This window comes from Diorhabda sublineata, chromosome 1 (genome assembly GCF_026230105.1).
Source record: "Diorhabda sublineata isolate icDioSubl1.1 chromosome 1, icDioSubl1.1, whole genome shotgun sequence".
In the NCBI taxonomy this organism is placed as follows: domain Eukaryota; kingdom Metazoa; phylum Arthropoda; class Insecta; order Coleoptera; family Chrysomelidae; genus Diorhabda; species Diorhabda sublineata.
Genome location: NC_079474.1, coordinates 5,204,298 through 5,227,239, shown reverse-complemented (window position 1 = coordinate 5,227,239; position 22,942 = coordinate 5,204,298). Strand labels below are relative to the sequence as shown.

Below are 22,942 nucleotides of genomic sequence, written 5' to 3'. Positions count from 1 at the left end.
CACATTGGGAAGTACTCCCGTACTATTCGGTTCTATAAGTTGCTAAGTCTTGAAGAATGACTTTTGTGTCTTTGTTCTTCGATCCTGTTTGTGTGTTTCCATTATAGAGAATAATTCATGCAGTGGCAATCCATTATCTTCTTCTTCATAAACAGATTCAATCATTTTTCTTCCGAGAAAAGCTACAACTTAAAGTTTTATCACTGCCGCTACCTAGACAGGACAACAATTCTCCACAATCATCATAAATTGCAAGGTACGAAGTGGTAAACAATTTTAACTGTCTTGGTTCCTCAATTACCAACACTGGGAAATGCGAAAACGAAATATGCCATTATGGCAAAACAAATCTATCAGGAAACTGTTTCTAGTCCCAATTGCAACGTACGCAGCGGAAATATGGACGTTGAACAAAGCAGATAAAAGAAAAATAGAAACACGTACAAGGCTGCTAACCAGAATAAACCGCATGTATCTGCAGTACATGGGACATATAGCTAGAAGATCAGGAACAAAGGAACAGTTAATCATCGAAGGAAAAGTAGAAGGCGAACGCCCAAGAAGCAGATCTCCAACTAGATGGGTAGACCAAGCAAAAGCCTTTCAATTAATTAATATGAGACTACATCAAGCCGAAAAAATTGCACAGGATAGGCAAGGAAACGACTGCTGAATCAAATATAAATGGTGTCACTTCATCCTTTGAAAGATAATGGAAAGAAGAGGAGGCGGACCTAGTCTATATTAAAAGCAATCCCAAACATGGTATATGTGCCCCCCAACGAGTTTTACATCAGTTACTCAACAGTTTCACGCACTAAATGCGACCTTGAACAAAAATTTTCAATTGCCAAATTCAAATTAAATAATGTGCAATATTATCTCGATTTCTACTGATTGCGTTACTTTTTTCATTTAAAAAATTTGACTCAAATTAAAATTTAATCTTTATAGTGAGAGTCAAAAGTGCTACAGGTTAATATATCAAAAACCTCCCTTTTCTAAGAGAACAAATGCTTACTATAATCATCAATTTATCTTTAATTTGTGTACAAAAAATTAAAAGTTTAAACCCAAACAGCCTCGAGTAGCAACCGTATTATATGTAAAATTGTTTACTTCCGACTCTAACAATAACGTAATTTAACGAGTAGGAGCTTGTGTGAATTAGTCCAGCTCATTTTCAAAAATGTTCACAAATAAGTCTTATATTCAGATTAAATGTACCAGTTGAATATAATGTTTAGTGTAGTGATAAAAACGTAGTGAACAACAGTAAGTGTAAATGATTTATATTAAATATTTTTATCGGTAGAATCTATCTTATGTACTTAATTGTACGTGCCTTTTCGGTTTTTCGTGGAATTCTTACGGATGTTGCCATAATAACCATAGTTTTACAAAAAGTCTTAAAATCGCAATAAATCGCTCAGGAAAAGTTGAAAAATTAGTAACACTATCGGATATTCAGTGACTCTGAAAACGTAGTAATGTTTTTGTTTTCAAATAGAGAGCTAAAATTCATTGTATAATCGATTATTATTTTTCACTTATAACTTGCAGATTACGGGCCGGTTTATCAATATTAACCTACAGATAAACTTCCAGTTAGGTTTTTATTCTATATTTGTTCCACAAGTTTAGCAACTGACGGATAAAGTATGGTGGCAAAAGTGATAAATAAGAATAACAGACTGTAATTGAATGTGTATTTTTTCCATGGGCCAATAAACATATTGTACGTTTTGTTTAAACTCTGGTTCATTCATCAATTAGTCATATCATCATTTTTATTTTCATATGATGGATTTTGTTGATTACTTATTGGATAATGTTGACGATATTGATTTCTTCAACACGAAATATATATAGTAAGGAAAAAAGTGTTTAATCGATCAGTTCTTTCATTTTATATAATATTCTTCTGCCTGCCAGCAATTTTCAAAAGTAAATTCCTCTCATCGAGAGTAAAATTGCTGCCTCTCTTCTTGGTGTTGATATTTTCCATTTCTTTAAAATACATTTCTCTCACAAGAAACCAGTAAAAACTGTCAAAGCTTACACAAACCGAAAACAAATATATTTCACAAAATAATACAGTAGACTCCGGCAGGTATCAGACTAGTATTAGTGAAAACGCTGGATTACTGGAAAATGGCAGTAAAACACAAAAAAAGCACAAAAGAAATCGAGTTTAATTGTCTCTTTTTAAAAGTTTCTGTGAACAGAAACGTAAACATATCAAGACTTACAATTCTGATGATCTATTTCATTGGAGTAAAGAAACTGTCAAATTTATTTTACATCTTGGCTTGGAACGGCACTTCAACACATTATCTTGAAGCCTCTTTGAAACAAGAAAATCATCTGCGGAAACATAATTTTCTTTTGCTCATTTTATGAAAGTAGCATCATGGCTAACTAAATCAACAGCAGACGTTACATCTACTTCCTATGAAAGTCTTTAAAACTTATGACTTATAGTGCTGTCACAAGATCGTGAAGGAATTTTTATTACAAGGCCCTTTACATTTTATCTAAGATTATTTCTTCAATTTTTTGTTTTTGGCCATCATATGAAAGCTGCATAGGTATTGATAGATCGCCTAATAGATTTGTACATCCAGTTTAATATTTTAGTCATTAAGCCTCATGTTCCTCCAACCATTCTGCAACAGTTGTATAAATCGTGCCTCACTGCTGGTTGTTTCTCTGTTTCATTCTGAAGGGTAGTTGTTTCTCCAAGTGAAAGTAAGTGGTATTTAAGGGTTTTAGTGTCAAACCTTCATTGACACACCATCTCTAAGCGATTGTTAGGTCGTCATGTTCATCCCGGACGAACTCGCCAAGTCATCGTCGTTTTCTCAGACAGTTAATCGACTACTAATGGCCATAGTAGTGGCGATAGACAGTTGCCTTGTGGGTATCCATCTTCCGGCTTTGCAATTATTGGTTTATCCCCAAGATTGAAATTGATAACGCGACTATCCAGAGTTGCCATAATCCTAGCATTCTTGGCCGACCAAAAACCGTAATTATTGATGAAAAATCACTGGAGTTTTTCAAAAAAAATATACTGATAGTTTATTTTAGAGTAATGGTGCACCACAATGTACAAGATACACTACTTGTAATAGTATACTACAGATAGCAGGAATTATTTGAAAAAACTTTTATTCAACATTTTTCAACAAGTTATGTCTTTTTTTTTAAATTATATTCCTCTTTGAAATTTCCGCCAATAATTGTTTGGACAATTTATAGCAATTGGTAAAAAGTGAATAATGGATTGTTTGAAATCTAAAATGAGACAAAGAAATCCAAGGGAATCCGCTAATATATTTTCCCTGATAACCTTTTGGTAAGTATCAATTTAATTAAGTAACTGTTGAAAGATGAATGCTGTAACATGACATGACATGACCCTTCGTTTCTGAGTTATATGCCTTTAAAGTTGCCAAATCAGAACTATTAAAGTTTACTTTTTAAATGGTTTAAAATCTTTTACGGGAGCAACCTGTACAATCTAAGGATAGCCAAAATGAAATTTCAAATCGATTTTTCAAAAAAACAAGATTTTTAGATTGTGCATGCTAAAGAAACCGTTCGTCATAAAGAGATATTCTGAAAAAAATTATCATAAATTGTAATTATTTATTTCAAATACTTCCAGGATGTATTGAAACACCATCAAAAATTTCTTAGAGAACTAATGAATAAATAAATAAAGCCTGTTTCCCGGAAACTGCGATCAACCCTAACAAGAGTTCTACAGTTGGGTATAATTCTGCCCGTAAAGCATTCATTATATAACCTCCTAGCTTCTGATGAGTTACCAGAATCCAAATGAAAAATAATTATTATATCTCTATCAAGTTTTTCCTTATGCCAGTATTATGATCTTCGATGATGTGTTGTACAAATGTTTATTTATTGTGTTTTGATGAATATATTCAATTAATAATAACAATTTATAATAATTTTCTTCATAATTTATCTTATGGCTGTCTTTAGATGGTACAAGTGGTTTCTGTAAAAGTTACGGATTGTTAACCATTGGGCATTAGCCTTATTTTTGGTACTGAGGGTGATTCATAATGATGAAAAGGCAAACACTTTATGCGCACCGGGTACCGGTTCTACCCTTCCCTGGTAATGAAGGACTCCTTATATCCACTAAAACCACCCCTCTTCTGCTACTTCAGACCGCGCCTACGAAACCGTTCTAAGCGAGCATTTCCCTCGTAGGCACAGCCTTGACTCATTCTTCCTGCTGGTATTGCCGCACTCTCAGCTCTTTCTTCTTTATTATATATGTGATTATTCTCACTACTTCTTCCAACATCTTGCGGTATTTCATCGTCATGGCCATGCAATCTCCAGGATCAGGAACTGGAGATCCCAACAAGCACCTTAGCTTGTGTCTTTCTGGATTGTAAGTGAGGCACACCCATATAATATGTTCTGCGTCATCTACCACCTCACACGCTTGACACACATCATCGGTAGTCTTTTCAATCACATAGGTGCATTTCCTAAACGACCCAAGACCGGTGAGTAACTGTGTAAAGTAGTAGTTTGTACGCTTATGCTGGAAATAGTACCATTTCATGATATCAGGTATCTGAGTTTTGGTCCACGGTGCCTTGGTATCTCCTCCTCACATTCTCCCTGCCACAACGAGATGCTTCCAGAACGTTTCTCTTCTTTTTCACTAGTTACATGTCCGTTACCGAATACCCTTGTATACACTGATAAGCGTATAGGAGCGCCGTATAGGAGGATTCGACTTCTAAGTATGCCCGGTCCTCCAATGTTAGGCATAATCTTTTTCACTCTGTCTTTCGCTTTTCTGACTACTGCTTTGACGTCTGCCGTGAAGGTCAGACGGTTTTGCAGCGTGACTCCTAAAGATTTGGCTGTCTTTTGCAGTTAAATCCCCCTGTTTGCCACGTTGAAAGCAATCGTCTCTCTGCCTCTCGACCCCTTTATTATTATTGACTTTGTTTTCTCCGGTGCAAGCTCCAGTTCGTTTTTGTGTAGCCACCTTTTTATTTTATGTATCGCTTTGTCTACTTTACGCATGACCTCGTGCTTCACGGTGTCTTTTGTGACGATGACGAGGTCATCCGCGTAAGCTGAGGTCCATGTTTTTTTACTCAGCTTGAGGTTCAACACGCGATCGTACAAGATACTCCACAATGTTAGCCCTAAAACCGAACCTTGCGGAAACCCTGCAGTCAGTGACACGTTTCTCCCCTTGCTGATATGTATCACTCTATCTGACAGGTAATCCGCAATTATATTAGTGAGAGACCCGGGTACACGCCTCTTCCTTAACCTAACCTAGCTTAACCTAACCTCACTTTACTTAACCAAACCTAGAAACCTCACAAATAGTAAATTTTTGGCCCGAATATGGGTAACGGCAGTTCGTACGTCCACATATACATCACTTACTGTGCTGCAAATCCTTTGACCACGAAGTATAGATATAAGGAGTATGAACGTAATGGTAAACGAATGGTCTCAATATAGGGAACAGATTTTTTTGCCGGTAGAGTGCGCCATTTGTCAAGAAGTACTCGTTTAAATTCTTACGCGGGAAGTCTTGTTGCTATTGACACCTCTCTGGAAAAATATATTCTAGGAAAGTAAATAGTTGAAATATTTTTAAAAATTACCAAATGTTGCCTATTCTTTTCAATATTACGATAAACATAATTGATAAAAAAAATAATTAAAAAATTATTGTCAAACATGTTATTTATTAAAATAGTATAAGATACAAACAAAACATGTTAAATATTCAAAAACCCAATTAAATATTCATATAAAAAAGTGATAAATAATTTTTATTATTAATATAATTTAGAATTTTTACGAGATTTTTACATTTAATTTTACTTTCTGTAGCATCACTAAGAAATTATTAATGATCTTTTCCGTTAATTCTTTCTTATATGAAATGAGATATTTCTTTTTGAAACTGCATCTAATATGTCAAAAATTGTGTCAATCTATACTTTTCGTTTCGCCATAATAATAAAATGTCCGTCTTTTTTGTTACTTTCTATTTTCTTATGCCCCAAATTAATAATATACTTGATAATTTATTTTAAATCGGAAGAGACCAGAAATCAAAACGATTTATCAACAAAAAACATATAAACAAGTCTAAGAATTAAGAATTTGAAGAAATTCATGATGCTACATCCATATCTTCGTATCTACTATGAAACTAGAGATTTTTAGGTACACACTGGATCTCGTAAAAAAGGGACGTAAAAAGGATTTCGAAGAAAAAGATCTCTACGAAGTAGTTAAAAGATGCGATTCGAAATATTGTGGAGATAAATTCGAAAAAATATGGAACGAAGAAATAAAAAAAACGAAATGTCCATCTTTATTCAAAACACTATGCAAAGTATACGGATACAGATATTTGTTTTGGGGTGTTACACAACTAGTATTTGAATTAATAAAAAGGTGAGTTTCGTTTCCAAAAAAATGTGAAAAGTACATCGTTAAAATTGACCTAACCTCACCCAAAATAACATATAATAAAATATAATATTCGAATGAATTAAAAAAATTTAGAGTTCGTAGCCTGAGCTATGAGAGTTAAAAATGCTGAACCTTTTTCACGCAATCCCTCACAGATTTAATAGCTGAAGATATCAGCAGTGCAAACCTTCCACTGCGATTGTGTTATTTATTATTAGAACCTTTTTACTAATGCAGAACTAATCCTAGATTGGACATTTTCAAACTAGTGTCTGAGGAATGAAGCTGCGAACCTAAGAGCTGATACTGAAATCCTTTTCTAATGGGGTTATTCGGTACAACTATTGGTGATAGCTGTTAATTTAACATGTTAACAATTCAGTTAACATCGCATTGTTATCATCCCTAAATATTGACTGCTTGATGAAGTTTACCTGATGGTATCATCTTTAAAAATAAGGCGCCAAGTAGTTAACGTGAAAGATGTTGATATAGTGAGATGATAACGACCTTTTTGTGATCAGAAATTCAGGATATGAATCTGGATATATGGTTCCAGCAAGACGGTGCCGCTTGCCACACAGAGAACGCAGCATTGGCTTTTTTGCTCGAAAAATTCGGTGACCGTTATATCACGTCGTGAGGATGTCAATTAACCGTCACCAAAAACAATTCAAGCGCTAAAGTATGAAAGAATTCGACACATTAACAACCTTGAACCTTAATTAAGTGTCAGGTGATAGAGTTCCAGCGAAGCCGTTGGGAACATTCTATAATAATAAAATTAAGTCAATTTCTTGGAAACTTTTAGACTGCTTCACAATTAACTATAGTTGGTACACCCTTGATAGTGATGCGTTTAATCTATCTGAAGCATTTTTTCCTTTCAGATTAATGGAACCAAGTGCTATAGCGAATTTAGTATCATACTTTCAGCCAGGTCAAACAAAACATACCAAATACGACGCCTATATCAGTATAACAATCTTACTATGTTCAAATTTTGCCCAAAGTATCTACTTCTACAACTTCGATCTATTTTTAACACTCTTAAGCGTAGAAGCAAGAACTTCTATTTGCTCTATGTTATTTCGAAAAGTGATAAAGCTCAGTCCCGCGGCTTTGTCCAAAGCAAATATGGGTAACGTGGTTACGTTAATTACCAAAGATGTACAGGAATTCAAAAGAAATATGTTCATTTTTAATGATGTTTGGGTTAGTATATTATCGAGAAAACTTTTAGTCTAATTATATTTTAGGTATGTTAGTTGTAAATAAGGTTGTTGGAACGAAAATCCGTACAAACTGTTTGTTTTAATTTAATTATTTGCACTTTACTCTATAGGTTTGTTCCAACCTGTTAATATAGACCGTTCTTGGAACAGTTATCGAAAGCGTTCAAATGATATTTTCTGCGCAATATCCGGCTATGCACGGCTCTTGATACAGAACATGTTATCAACCAAGAACCGTTCTAGAAATGGTTCACAAACGATACCTAAGTTGGTTGGCTGGACTACCCGGGCCTCCGATCTTGGAGGGCCCCAAATGCCCCGCGTTCGCGTTCCTAAACAAAACTTTTAAAATGTGTTAAGTACCATCGAAGTTTTAAAATAAATGGAAGAGCCCACAAAAAGTGCACTTTTGAAGACGATCAAATGATCTGTAATTTCTCATCACCTCTCCTTCTCAGGAGCCGTCCATAAATCTCGTGATGGATTTTGAGGCATTTTTGAACCCCCTACTCCCTCACGTAATTGAGCAGGATTTTTTGTTTAAAAGAATAACACATAATTAAACCTCAAAACGTTTTTTTAACGATAATGATAAAGAATAATGAATTCTTAGAATTAAGTTCTTTATTACTTCTTTATTATTACATACTAAGTAAATAAATATTGAATTTATTGAAATTAAACTTTCTTACCAATTATTATCTATTACTACCTATAATTTTGTTATTCATTGTGGCTTTTTTCTATATATTGAAATTTAAATTTCATTTGTATCTTTATTTAGTTATTTTTATGTTTGACTTTTAGTTTTTAGTAGCTACAAATTGTAAATTTCCTCTCTCTATCTCTCATTCAACGATGAAATAGTGAATATGACGATTACCAGAGTTAGCTCATTTTTCTATTTATTCATGAGTGGTTGCTTCCCAACCAGGAATATACGTTTTCTTTAAAATTTCGCCAAAAACGCTCAATTGGCGTCAGTAGATCAAATGCACAAATCAAATACACAAATGTATGCTGAAAATTAACCACGAAAATATATCGCTAACCATATCAACACTTTGGAGTTGAACTTTTTCTGTCTTTTACACTTTTATATTTCTGAATCCATTTCCTCGCCGTTCTGATAATAATAACTCTTGTTATTCGCCGTGTCACACCCGCCAAGAGTGAAATATGGCTCATAGTTGATAATGATTTAACAAAGATTTGATTTTTGTTCCATTTGTTGCTTCTCAGAATATTTAGGTGACGATTTTCATGATTTTTGAACGTCATTCTGTTCCTTTAGAATGTTGCTTACATATTTCTTATTGATTTTGAAATTTCTGCCAAAATTTATCAATTATATTGCATATTCGTTTGCTTTTGGATTTTCCATACATGAAACTAACCTTCCAACAGAGAGGTTATGTTTATAGTTGGGGCATTTGACTGGCAAATTAAAAGAAAAAAATTTTAATCAACTCCTACTTTACTTGCTAATCTGTCTAAAAGTATACATATTTTTTGTCCCCACAATCTTATTAATTTTATATTAATTATCACTAGAAAACTTTCAAATATCGTTTCATATCATTAAAAATTATAAAAATGAAAAAATGAAGTGAAAAAATTCATTCAAAGTGCATTAACAAATAAAATTTTTGACATAAATCTTGATACTACTGAACTTTAAGAATTATTTAAGTGATAGATAATGATGATGATAAAATTAATAAGTAATAGATACTGATGATGATAAAATTAATAAGTACGACATTTTGAACATATAAATATAGAAATGAAAGAAAAAATAATTATATTTGATATCGTAGCCAATTTATTTAATAATTTTCAACAGAATAGAAATCAAAATAAAACAAATTTTCTAACAATTAAATAAAATGAGGTAGAAATAAAATAATTTCAAATATATCAGTATTTTCCAAAAGTTCACACTACTAGTTAATCTTAGAAGTTTCCGGCAACAATTTTAGTACCTAAACTCAATGTAATTATTCAAAATATACGAGGAACGAAAGCAATTTTGCAATGTATCTCAACTAAACAAATGATTTAATTTGATTAGGTATTTGGAACCGTTAGCATCGTCGTCTGTTATATTCTATACTCCAGAATAGGTCCGATTTCATTAATAGCAACTGGAATTTACATTATTGTGATACCGTTAGAAGGTAAGACGTTTAATAGTTATTTAATGAACAAATGTATTAATAAGGCCCCTTCCTACGTGGCCAACCGAAGAAGCACGACAAGAGCGATAAAAACAACACCAGCGAAACACTTAATTCACTAGAACGTTACGGTCTGTCCTACGAGGACTGGCGTTGCAGGCGACACCAGCGACACGTATATCAATTTGTTCTACTATGGTCTCCAAAGAGGAAATACGGAAGGTATTCGGAAGTCCAATTATGTGAATTGGAAATTCGATAAAACGTATACATTTAAAAAAAAACGGGACTGAGGGCTTCGTTTCTTGTAACGTTTTACAAAAATCCAGTCTAATCAAAATAGGATCTTGTTTTTTAAAGTTAAATAAGTATGAGCACTGAGCTATTGGAGGCTTGGGTATGAAACAAACAACAATACGATGATCATGTATTGGGGTTCTGGGACTCAAGTTGTTATTTGCTGAGCTGAGGCAATGACATCTCTCTCTGTGTGTCCCAATGTGGCAAGACAAACTAATACGTCTTCTTCAAGTACTTGAAGAGCAACAGCTACATCCTTATCATTACAGACAAGCACAAAAGTTCTTTCCACACGATCTACCGGTAAGAGTGGATTTTTGTCAAACCAAATTTTTTAAATCTATTCTTTTTGGGGACGAGGCCACTTTTACGCGACAAGGTATGTTCAACTCCCTTAATGCACACTACTAGTGTGATGAGAATCCAAATGTCAAAAGATTATCACATTCTACCTGGAAATTTAAATGGTGATATGTACCTGGATTTTTAAGCAATCGCCTATTCGAAATATTAGAAGATTTAACGCTAAACAAGCGAAGATCTCTATTTTCTATGCACGATAGAGCTCCACCGCTCTTTAATAGAAGGTATAATTGGTTGAGTAGCCATTTTCCGAATCGATGGATTGGTAAAGGTGCTGAAGCTCAGATCCATTGGCCTCCACGGTCATGCGATTTTAATCACTTGGATTACACAGTTTGGTCGTATCTTGAAGTTTATCCGACAGAGGTTAATTCACCTCAAGATTTGAAAGACATAATTCACTTGATTTTAATGACCTCATAGTTGACACCCAACCGTTTATAATTACTTCATACCAGCATCGGTTATTGCTTCATAATTTTCAAATCAAAATATTTCGAAAATGGTACACAGTATCGAATTTTATCAAGAGTACTGTTTGTTGTAAAATTGTGTAAAAACTATGTAAAACAAAATATTTTCATACTTTTTTTTGAAACACCCTGTAGAATGATGAATAATAATCAGTCGGGCTGCATAATATTACTGAGTTTTTAGCCAGGAGTACTGCAGATATATAGCCTCATTAGATGTATTAATTTGTGTACTACTGGCCATATTTTCAGAGCTCAAACTAATCAAACTATCATTTGTCAAAAACTAATGTCCCTTCTTCATAAATTAAGAATAGAGTTTGGTGTTATGACTGATAGTGCCCTTTCTACAACGAGGGTTGTCCATAAAAAAGGTTTCGTTCCCAACTGCGTGAGGTGTATGGAGAAAAGTATATAAGTGTGCAACATATGCGCAAATAGGGTGCAACATTCAAAGACGGACGTACAGATTTGGATGACATTCTATCTAACACCCCTCTTACGGCCCAGAGTTGCTCCCCAGTGATTACTATATCTTCCTTGAATCAACCAACGAATAGCTGAAAAAAGAGGTTTCAAGCTATCTTCGCGGAGCGATAGCAGACTCATGCATAAAGAAGATGGTATGCCGAATGCAAAAATGCATTAATCTGAACGACGATTATGTGAAGTAATACAGGAAGTCAAAATATTCCAAACTTGTATTATTCAACACCAATAAACATATTTGTCATTGCGAAAATTCGTTAAGAATCGTATTTTGTGGACAAACCTCGTATTTTTGCACGTTGTTCACTATTTCTCATTTGGTGGAATGTTCAACCCTCAAAATTTATGTAGCTCTATAGATATTGCTATAAAGAAAGTATGAATATCAAATTCTTTACTTTAATTGAAAAGAACCAATTTTTTGCACTCCATCACTGTTTGTTCACCGTTAGGCAATGTTTGTACATTAAAACGTTGGACTCATGGCCAGTGTGAGACCGTTCGACCCAATGTTTTGTTCAATTGAAGCAATATACAAAAACAGAGCGGTATAAATTTGTTTGTGAACAGTTTTCGACTCAATTTGCCTGTGTAATATGGCACTATTAAAAAATATATATATTTGGACTGTGTAACGTGGATCACTTGGGCTGTAATTTTTGCGTAAAGCTTTAGTCTAATGAATTATTCTTTGTAGCATTACTTGGAAAATTAGTGAATAAATTACGTAAAGATACATGTCAAAAAACCGATGAAAGAATACGATTGACACAAGAAATACTTTCAGCAACAAAAATAGTCAAAATACACTGTTGGGAAGACTTTTTTTATAAAAAAATTGATTATTTGAGAAAGTAAGTAGGAACTGAAGTAATAATTATCAAATACTACAAATGTATCTGAGCAGCCTATTGAAAGTAGATTTAAACTTTCTTTATAACCTTGTCACACCTGAAACTGTTAACTTGAATTTCCGGAACTTATTATATAATATTAATTAGAGAATTACAGTCACAAAACAGAGGCTTATAAGGAAGCTCAAAATATGATTATTGGGATTAATCTATCACTATACTAAATTGCATCCGTGAGAAATTATAGGGCCTCAAAGTAGGACCCAAAATTTCAAAAAAAATTTAATTGCGACCCTATCATTATGGATGCAATCGTCATATTTTGTTCTGTAATGTTTCTTATACGGGACACCCTGTATAAACATAAGAAACCTAATTATATTCTTTACTTATTTGGATTATACGTTTTCTTCTCAATTTTTCTATCAATTTCTTTGGTATTCCTGTTTTCTGTTCAGATCTCTATTTACTTCTACTGTTTATATCTGCCAAATTTCATACATTTATCAATTATCATTTTTTTTCTGCTTTTATTTGTTATTTCAGTTTAACTTGATATCGTATTGATGAGATCTTAATCTATTTCCTAAATAATCTGATATCTGCCCCAGCATCGCAATTTAATATTACTTCTTTTGTTTCGGTTTCATGAATTTCATTTCACTGAAATATTTTGAAAATAATTTAATTCATGTCACACGAAATTGACTTAACATTTTGTTAATTGATTATATTTGTTTATTCTTCTTTTGAACCAATGTAGTATTGATGAAAAAACTTCCACAATAAATTGTTTCATCTACATCATCATCCAAGATGAAGCGTCGACCACATAAATATTTCTGTAGCTACCTACTACGTACATCTAGGCGTTTTTAACTGAAACTTCCACAACCTAGAAGCTTGAAACCAACCATATCTTGAAATGCTCTCAAGAAACTGAGGTATTCTTTCATTTATATCATCATCCATGATGAAACGTTGACCACATAAATATTTCTGTAGCTACGTATTACCTACTTCTAGGCGTTTTTAACTGAAGCTTCCACAACGTAGAAGCTTGAAACCAATCATATCTTGAAATGCTCTCAAGAAACTGAGGAATTCTTTCATTTATATCATCATCCATGATGAAACGTCGACCACATAAATATTTCTGTAGCTACCTACTAGGTACATCTAGGCGTTTTTAACTGAAACATCCACAACCTAAAAGCTTCAAACCAATCATATCTTGAAATTTTTTTAAGAAACTGATGAATGGTTTCATTGGAATGCTCTCGAGAAATGATGAATTGTTGTATCACCATCCATGATGAAACGTCGACCCCATAAATGTTTCTTTAGGTAAATAATAACCATAAATCACACGTGCCCAAATCAGGCAAATAAGATGGATGCTCAATGACTGTTGTTAATGAATTTTCGTGAATCCTCAATGCTAGCTTCTTGAGTAGGAATATCATAAAACGGTATATATTCCTTACTATTCATCGATGGTTTAAGAATATGTTAGTTATACTAATGATCATTATCGTTATTTCAGGAAGGAAATAGCTAAAATGCTCCTTATTTTCTACATAAGGATGATTCTCCTATTCATCGGTACCATAGCTTCAAAAGCAGGTCTCTACGTACTAATAATGGCTTATATTTGGATGGACCAACCACCAGACGCTTCTATCGTTTTTTTCATAACCGCTCATTTCGAAACCCTCGATTTATCTTTCGGATATCTCGTTCCAGTATATATTGGAAAGTATTCACAATTCACAGCTGCCCTATCCAGAATAAACCAAGCTTTAACTGCAGAAGAAATACAGAAAAAAACTGAGCCGATTGAAAGTATTACTAAACCGTTAATAGACCTTAAAAACGTAACCGTCAATATTAATTCTATTGACGTACTATCAAAAATTAATTTTAAAACGGATTTTGGATTGACTATAATCACTGGTAGAGTCGGTTCTGGAAAAACTACACTGTTAAAAACTATTATGCATGAATATGAGTTAGCTAATGGGGAAGTTATATGTAACGGTACAATTTCCTATGCATCTCAGGATCCATGGTGTTTTCCGAGTACCATAAAACAAAATATTTTATTTGGAGAAGTATACAATGAAAAAAGGTAGGTGCGATTAATAAATGCAAATACTTTATGAATAACAGACATAACTATGTGAACTGGGCCGAGGAAAACCTACACGACATTATGACTACTCAATTGAGTGAATCAGGCGTCACTGTATGTGTGTGGCATATCCTACAATAGTTTCGTGAGTTTTTCTATGGAACCAGCGATATCTTGAGTTGTTGATCGAAGTTATGGTGTGAGATAAAAGCTCTATGTGTTGTTTTATTGAGGGAACAGGGACATTTTCATGTAGGATTATGGTTTATTTTAGAATTGGCCCTGATTTTTCTGCAGGGCTGTAATTGGACTTATTTTCTAGATGGATTCTTTCCATGCTGCACTCCCCCACCATATGTAAGAACAAGACGGCTTGACGAACCTAATATCTTCTGGATTGAAGTGAAGGGGTGTTGTTTATAAAGGCCGAAGATATGTGGCTGTATTATTTGGCTGAAAAACGAGCTCACCAGGTTAGAAGGAAATCGCAGAGTGTCTGTAAAAGTTATGGTTCACACTGTACCCTCCATACAATCTAGAAAGAATTTTAAGTTTAGAATTGAGAAGTGTATCACATAACCAATTATTTTCCATTTTATTCCAGATATCAAGATGTATTGAGAATTTGTGCTCTTGAATATGATTTGAATCTCTTCGAAAAAGGGGATGAAACCATAGTTAACGATAAGGGTCAAAACTTAAGCAAAGGTCAACAAGCTAGAATCAATTTGGCGAGAGCTATATATAAGAAAAGTGATATTTACCTATTGGATGACTGCCTATCAGCTTTAGACCCTCATGTTCATCATTTCATATTCGTTGAATGTATAAAAAAATTTCTAAAAGGAAAACTATGTATACTAATTACTCAAATGAATTCGAATTCGCATGAGGCAGATAAAGTATTTGTGATGAGCAAAGGACGAATCATATATTCTAATAATCCTAAACAGAAAATAGTGAGGGAAGATACAAGCTCAAAAGAGGTAGAGCTTAAAAAGAGAGATGATTTGGGATCGGTGGAAAGTAATGAATTTATTGAAACAAAACAAACGATATCTAAAGATATATACGAAGAAGAACTGAAAAAAGGAGCAGTTGATAGAATAGTTTATAGAAAATATATCGCCTTTGGTGGTGGTATACTTTTACTGATGATAGTTTTATTTTTTGCTGCATTTCAACAAGCTGCTGAAAGCTATTCTCAGAAGTTGATATCTATTTGGTAAATTAAGTTTTTAGCAAGAAAATTTTCCATTAATTTTGTTAATCATTTGTAGGAGCGACGAAAAACAAAGTATTTTTAATATTAAAGCCAACATAACAAAAGAAAACTTTAACAAATCGATAGAATCTGAATTGGAAATCGCTGAAGCTCAAGCATCTTCTACTTTTAAAACGTATACTATTATGCTAGTTACTGCTGTTTTCATGCAATTGATTAAAACTTACACATTTCTAAATTTTTGTAGAAGAGCTTCCATAAAAATCCATAAAGTTATGATACGCAATGTAATTTATGCTGTTATGAGTTTTCTCGATACACATTTTATAGGAAACATCCTTAATAGATTTTCTCAAGATATTATCAATGTTGATGAGAATTTGCCGTATCAACTATTGGCATTTTTAGAGGTTAGTTTTAAAATACATATTGTAATAAAAAATGGAGCTACTACAAGCGACTAGTAGCTCCGTGTAAATTTTTGAATGTTATTTATTATAAATAATGTCGATTTCCAAGGTTCACTTTCTTCAAACAAAAATAAATCCGTATTATAACCATCGTATTCTATGGTTTTCAGCAAGTTAATTGAGAGTATAAAACATCATTAATTGGCTTCAGTTGTCCAGTATATAGCTCGACCAAAATTCAACCAGACACACAAGACTCTCCGTTCGACTACAAGATTGAATACATTGACGAAAATTAGCGACACGCATAAGCTCACAGACGTGTCCCGCTACAGCAAAGATTATATCGCTGCAGTTCAGACACAAATTGCTGTGCTACACGTGTGGCTGACTAGAAAGTCTTTCCTTAATTTTTTTACAAAAAAAATTGTGTGTGTCAGCTCCGAAGCACGACTGGAGTTTACTCCTTTAGTTCGATAGTCTAACCAGACGCAAAAAGAGTTTATTTAACTTAAAAAAGATTGATACTGTATAAAAGGGTAAATTTGTTAATTAATGAAAATAATATACATATATTTATTCAATTTATTCATTTCATATACATTTATTATAACTAATCGACGAAATATTTTACATTAAACTTTTTACAATAGTCAATAATCTCCATAATTCATATTGGGTTGATTATCTAATTTTGTGTTGTTTTCAAATATATATTTATATGAACTATATCGATAATTATTGAAATATTTAATAAATACAAATTGCACATGCTCATACATATAATACATGAATTATAACGTACCTTGCAACCACGTGTTTGTTAGATGTTCCGGCAATATCATCTACACCTCTTTCTGCCATAGTTATTTGAAAATACTTTCAGTTCACTTTAGCGGAACACAATGATAAAAATTAAAACTTCACAATAACAATATTAATTATTGATATTTATAATAAAAACAGCAATATAAGTATGTCGACACTGACAAATTAGAAAGTTGCGCATCATAGGGTGCGCACCAAAAACGTAACGAGGTCATTCATCGATAGATCTTACTCCACACATTTTTCTCATACCGTGCCCCTTATATATGCAAATCGATTCTTAAAGTATACAGAAATATAGAACAAAAGTTAATAGAGGCGATAAGGGAATACTGAGAGCTTTACGATACAAAAAATGGTGAAGACAAAACTAAAGAATCGGATTTGGGGTGATATTGCAAATGATTTCTTCCTCACCAAGTAATAAAACAACATTTCCTCCTCAGCAACATCCGATTCTGATTCAGAGCTTAAGTTCAATAACAGAAATTGTTTTGTTTGATTTTCAAAAATGTCAGACATTTTTTGATCCAAACCCCACCGTTTCCTGATTAAAAAAAGCGTGTCTCAATATCCGAATCACCACGCAGTACGTGTAGCATGTACAAATCGTGTCCCTCATGCCACGCCACCTCACACGTGCTGTTTGTTGAATATTACCAAGGGTTTTTGGATTCCTCTTTCCCGATTGGGGTATTTTATTTATCATAGAATCATCAACGTAGCCTTCCTCTTCAGTCATACTCTTCGTGTCGCTTAAGAGCAGTAATATCTTTACCTGCATCAACTAACAAGGTGGCAGAAGACATATAGAAGCTATATAATAAGACATCCGGCTCGAAGGACCACAAAATGTTAATGTTTGTTCGTGAATTGATTTTCTTCTCTAAGGACCAATGGAGTTGTCTGATTTGATATATTTTATTAAATAAGATATATTATACTATATATAATAGAATGGAGTGTAAAACTTCAATATACCATAACAAAGTTTAACGATTTTGACTAGGGCTCAACGTGTTTAAAGTAACATATCATTTTTTAGACTATTATTTATGTTGGAGCAACCGTATTCTTAATAGTATCAGTAAATTCCTACTTTATCATATATGTACTTATAACTTTTGCTGTTTTGGTGTCTTCGTTGAAATTCTACCTTCCAGTAGCAAGAAATTTACAAAGGCTTGAAGCTTCTAGTAAGATATTTATGCTAAAAATATTTTTCGGTAAGTTTTGAACTTTTTTATTCCATTTTCAGCACGAAGTCCCATGATAGGTTGCCTCAATGCTGCTCTGGAAGGATTGACCACTATACGAGCGCAAAAAGCGGAGCAAACTGTTATCCAAGAATTTGAAAAACATCAAAATGTTTTTACGTCGGCTCACTACAGTAATCTTTGTTTTCAATTTGCATTCGGATTCTTTACAAGCATTCTTGCTTTCATAATGGTACTTGCTGTTGTCTATACTTTCGTTATGTTTGATACAGGTGAGACAAATATTTTAAATCAGAATTTTGCAGGTCATTTTCTTTCTGACGTCGAGGGAACATGGTGTAACATAAAATTGATATCATAACACACTAAAGTCAACTTTTGTATATCATTTTGTTCATAATTTTTTATCGATTGCGTGTGGTTTCAATGTTAAATTCACTTAAGATAGTTTCCTGAAGGTCTTCAAGTACCAATTGTGCTATAATAAGGACCCATTTTTCATACCAAAAACATTCAAAGCGCTTGTCCAGCTTTGTAATTATTTTTGGTGCCTCTCTGTATATAAACTTTCAAGCAAATTGACATGGTTTGAAATCAATTAAAATTAAATATAACTTGATATATTTTAGGGACATCAGCTGGTAGTATTGGTCTCGCCTTGACCCAAGTCCTATATTTAGGAAGTATTGTACAAGAATCAGTAAAATCATGGGCAGATCTAGAAAACTTAATGACAGCTACTGAAAGAGTCTTGGAATATACCGAATTAAAAACGGAAACAAATCAAGGGATTAAAAAGAAGCAATGGCCAAATGATGGAATTATTGTCTACGAAAAAGTATCATTATCTTATGTCAATAACAGAGTTATTTTAAATGACTTAAATTTCAAAATAGATCGTAAGCAAAAAATTGGAATAGTCGGTAGGACTGGTGCAGGAAAATCTTCTATAATATCAACAATTTTTAGACTATACGAAGTAGAAGGAACAATAAGAATCGATGGAGTAGATATCAAGACATTATCATTAGAATATCTCAGGAAGAATCTAGCTTTAGTTCCTCAAGATCCAGTTTTATTTTCAGGAACCGTTAGATCTAATCTGGATCCTATTGGCGTTCACCAAGATGAAGATATATGGATGGCTGTCAACAAAGTTAACTTGAATGGTTTGATAACAAGTTTGGATTCCGAAATACAAAATCCGTGTAGTTTCAGCTTGGGACAGAAGCAAATGATATGGCTGGCAAGAGCTATCTTGAGCAAAGCTAAGATTGTCATTTTAGATGAAGTTACAGCTAATATAGATTGCGAAACAGATCTTTTTATTCAAGATAGTATAAAAAATAATTTTTCTGATTGTACTGTGTTGATTATAGCACATAAGTTACAATCTATATTAAACTGTGACTACGTAATGGTACTTGATCGTGGAGAAATTAAAGAATTTGACAAACCTAGAATATTGTTGGAAAACAATGTTAGTATTTTCAGTCAAATGGTTCAACAAGATAATATTTAGCGAAATTATTGTATATTTATTTTGGGATCCATAAAAAGAATGTCAAAAATTGAATTGTTTTCATTCTCATTCACTTACACCAGCCCACAGCCTACATATACGTACAATTGAAGTAAATTAATTGATACACAACAACAGTAACACACCTAGATAAAATGATATCAATATTGTAAATCAAGTTGTTTTTAATTTTGTTTAAAATGAATTGAACCATTCGTGGTTCGATATCCCTAACTTTTAATTGAGTTATTCTTGATACAATATCGCTAACATTGAATTATTCGTGATTCAATATCCATAACATGGAATTATTCGTAATCTATATCCCTAACATTGAATTATTCGTGATTTTATATCCCTAACATTAAATTATTCGTGATACTATATCCCTAACATCGAATTTTTCGTGATTTACTATCTCTGACGTTGAATTATTCAATTCAATTAGTGATTCAATATCTCGAATATTGAGTTATTCGTGATTCTATACTCCTAGCATTGAATTATTCGTGATTCTATACTCCTAGCATTAAATTATTCGTGATACTATATCCCTAACATTGAATTTTTCGTGATTTACTATCTCTGACGTTGAATTATTCAATTCAATTAGTGATTCAATATCTCGAATATTGAGTTATTCGTGATTCTATACTCCTAGCATTGAATTATTCGTGATTCAATATCCATAACATGGAATTATTCGTAATCTATATCCCTAACATTGAATTTTTCGTGATTTACTATCTCTGACGTTGAATTATTCAATTCAATTAGTGATTCAATATCTCAAATATTGAGTTATTCGTGATTCTATACTCCTAGCATTGAATTATTCGTGATTCATTATCCATAACATGGAATTATTCGTAATCTATATCCCTAACATTAAATTATTCGTGATTCTAAATCCCTAACATTGAATTATTCGTGACTCACAATCCTTGACGTTGAATTATTCGTAATGCAGTATCTCTAAAAGTGAATTATGTATCTATGTATGATGCAATATCCATAACATTGATTAACCTTTATTCATTCTCTCCTCGTACACAGATTCCATTGTTGTATTAGGCATCGTTAAAGAGGTACTACTACATGGTGTCATATCATCTTGAAAAAAGAAATTATCAACATGGGAGACTGACTTTTGTTAGTTTTCCCATGATTTAACGTCCTTATCTATCTTATCTTGGACTCTAGTTGATGTTTTTTTTTACTTTGCTCATACGATGGTAGCTTAACCATCTCTACTTAACGGCGGAGTATGCCTGGGTTCAAAAGCGGTGTATTTATCTGGATCTCTTCAAATCCGAACTAGTACTGGTGCTTGCACTATCACATTTTAATAGCACGCCTTCGTCCTCCTTGGTGTACGTGCTTATCGAGATTCTTGGGTACTGTACCGGGTGTATTTAGCCATCATTACTCGGTGCAGTCAGTTTGTATCTATAACTGAGCCCTGGAGCACTCGAAAAGTGCATTACATTCTATGATAATTAACCGAAACTTTTCTGTACGTCAAGTATGACATAAAATATTGGTAAATCAGTGATACCAATATTGTAAAACTTAGTAAGAAGATCAAAGCGATCAAAAGTGGGATATAATTATGATGAGACGATATTTCTCAACAGCAAGCTTATCATACTGTTACGAATGCGCGCCCGCCCTGCAGCCAGTCCTGCCTAGATGTATTGGAATTCTAAAATTCGACGAAGTCTCGCGGTACCTTTAACATATTTTTTATAAACAACGGAATCCGTTCTAGTCATAGCAGGTGGTTGATTTAAATTGTCTCTTTTGAGTAATTTCTAGGAAGGTCTATTTATGAATGAGAGAAATATTACAATACTTTTAAAATGAGAAAAATTCATTCAGTTTTGTTTATCACCAGATTTTGAGTTAAAAGAAATAATCAGTTATATTGTAAAACTTAGTAAGAAGATTATAATGATTCAAACGATCAAAAGTCTTGAAAAATCTGTATGAATGACATTAACTTGATGACAGTTAAGTGTGAATTCATATATTGTGTGAAGCATATTATATTAGAAATTATAGATCTATCATCATAAAAACACATACCATTATATATGTATTGTTTCACGTAGTGGCAAACAACGTCGTAAATCAAAATTTCGAATATTTTAGTAAAGTGGAATATAATATATTATCATACTTGGAGAAAGTCGTTCAGTTTCGCATATAACGAAAATTCAACAGATTAGTCTCATAGTAAAAGTATAGGTCAAAAATTTAGTTGCGTTGATGTTATCTTCTGTCCCCTTATTTTAAGACTATGGTCTCTTTTTCAATAGAAACAGTTTTAGTTGTGAGAACACATTCCCATACCAGAGCTTTGATGCTCTCACCTAGTATAAACTGGTTACTGTTGTTATTTCTGCCTTCACTTCTTTCTCCGCACTATCAGGATGCCTACGAGATATAGTCTGGTCTAACCCGTACATGCGCAAAGATAACAAAATTAGAATCTACAAGACTTGTATCTAACTATCTTGAAAGATAGTTGGCAATCCACCTCTCAGGAAAAGATGCAGAGGCAGCTTCAGAATTAAAAGATCGACAGATCTCCAAGAAGTAGAAAAAGAAGAAGACTTCTTACTTCAATTACATTCTGCTTGTAATGCCTAGACTAAGGTGTCTTAGACACATAACCTCCTTTATAATTTGGTTGTGTTTTAAGTCCTATCTATTTTCTTGCGACTGTTTCAAGTGTGCTTAGTGGTTCTGTTCTTTTTTGGGATTTTACAGCCGCATCTTGATCGTCGAAGATTTTCTTAGATACTTGTTTTTTCGTTCTGTATCTTCCCTCTGTAGCTTTAACGTCTCGCATAACCTCGTCCATTTGGACTACAAGAAATGTCCTACGGGAACTAGACGATTATGGCTACAAGATCCAGCTCGTTTAGGTACCCGGTGATTCGAGCAACAAGAGTAATAACAAGTGGACCCAGAACGCATTCTTGATGTAGCAAAAAGGGTTGTTATTGTATATTAGTATACTCTACATTCCATGTAGGCCTAGGGCAAGAATGGCAATATTACATAGTTTTATTATATATCAAAGTCCTCTATTTTGCATTTTCCACATAATATTTCTCAATTCCTTCCTGTTCACAACTTTTTCTCTTCAATTCTGAACATTATTATTTTTTAGGTCTTCCATTACACATTCATACCA

At 33.2% G+C, this 22,942-nt stretch overlaps 1 protein-coding gene across 5 annotated transcripts; it reads left to right on the top strand.

The window, feature by feature from the left end:
* Positions 1 to 7: 7 nt before the first annotated feature.
* Positions 8 to 19,786, top strand: LOC130449517 (ATP-binding cassette sub-family C member 4-like). Of its 5 annotated transcripts, XM_056787429.1 has the most exons (13): positions 8 to 1,275; positions 3,265 to 3,361; positions 6,256 to 6,489; positions 7,398 to 7,722; positions 9,817 to 9,922; positions 12,245 to 12,401; positions 13,948 to 14,532; positions 15,140 to 15,760; positions 15,816 to 16,170; positions 18,044 to 18,194; positions 18,257 to 18,487; positions 18,845 to 19,114; positions 19,185 to 19,279. In XM_056787429.1, the coding sequence occupies exons 2-13, from the start codon at positions 3,285 to 3,287 to the stop codon at positions 19,196 to 19,198; spliced, it is 3,126 nt and encodes a 1,041-aa protein (XP_056643407.1). In that variant the 5' UTR covers positions 8 to 1,275; positions 3,265 to 3,284; the 3' UTR covers positions 19,199 to 19,279. The 5 variants fall into 5 exon arrangements, with proteins under 5 accessions (XP_056643407.1, XP_056643378.1, XP_056643392.1 ...); XM_056787400.1 differs by having other exon boundaries at positions 18,845 to 19,786; XM_056787414.1 differs by having other exon boundaries at positions 8 to 1,738; positions 18,845 to 19,786.
* The last annotated feature ends 3,156 nt before the right edge of the window (positions 19,787 to 22,942 follow it).

Excerpts from the sequence above, each read along its gene's own strand:
- LOC130449517 (XM_056787400.1), top strand. The coding sequence starts at position 3,285 with ATGGATTGTTTGAAATCTAAAATGAGACAAAGAAATCCAAGGGAATCC. Across the intron at positions 3,362-6,255 it reads TTTTCCCTGATAACCTTTTG|GTACACACTGGATCTCGTAA; the intron begins GTAAGTATCAAT and ends AGAGATTTTTAG. Across the intron at positions 18,488-18,844 it reads TTTCGTTATGTTTGATACAG|GGACATCAGCTGGTAGTATT; the intron begins GTGAGACAAATA and ends GATATATTTTAG.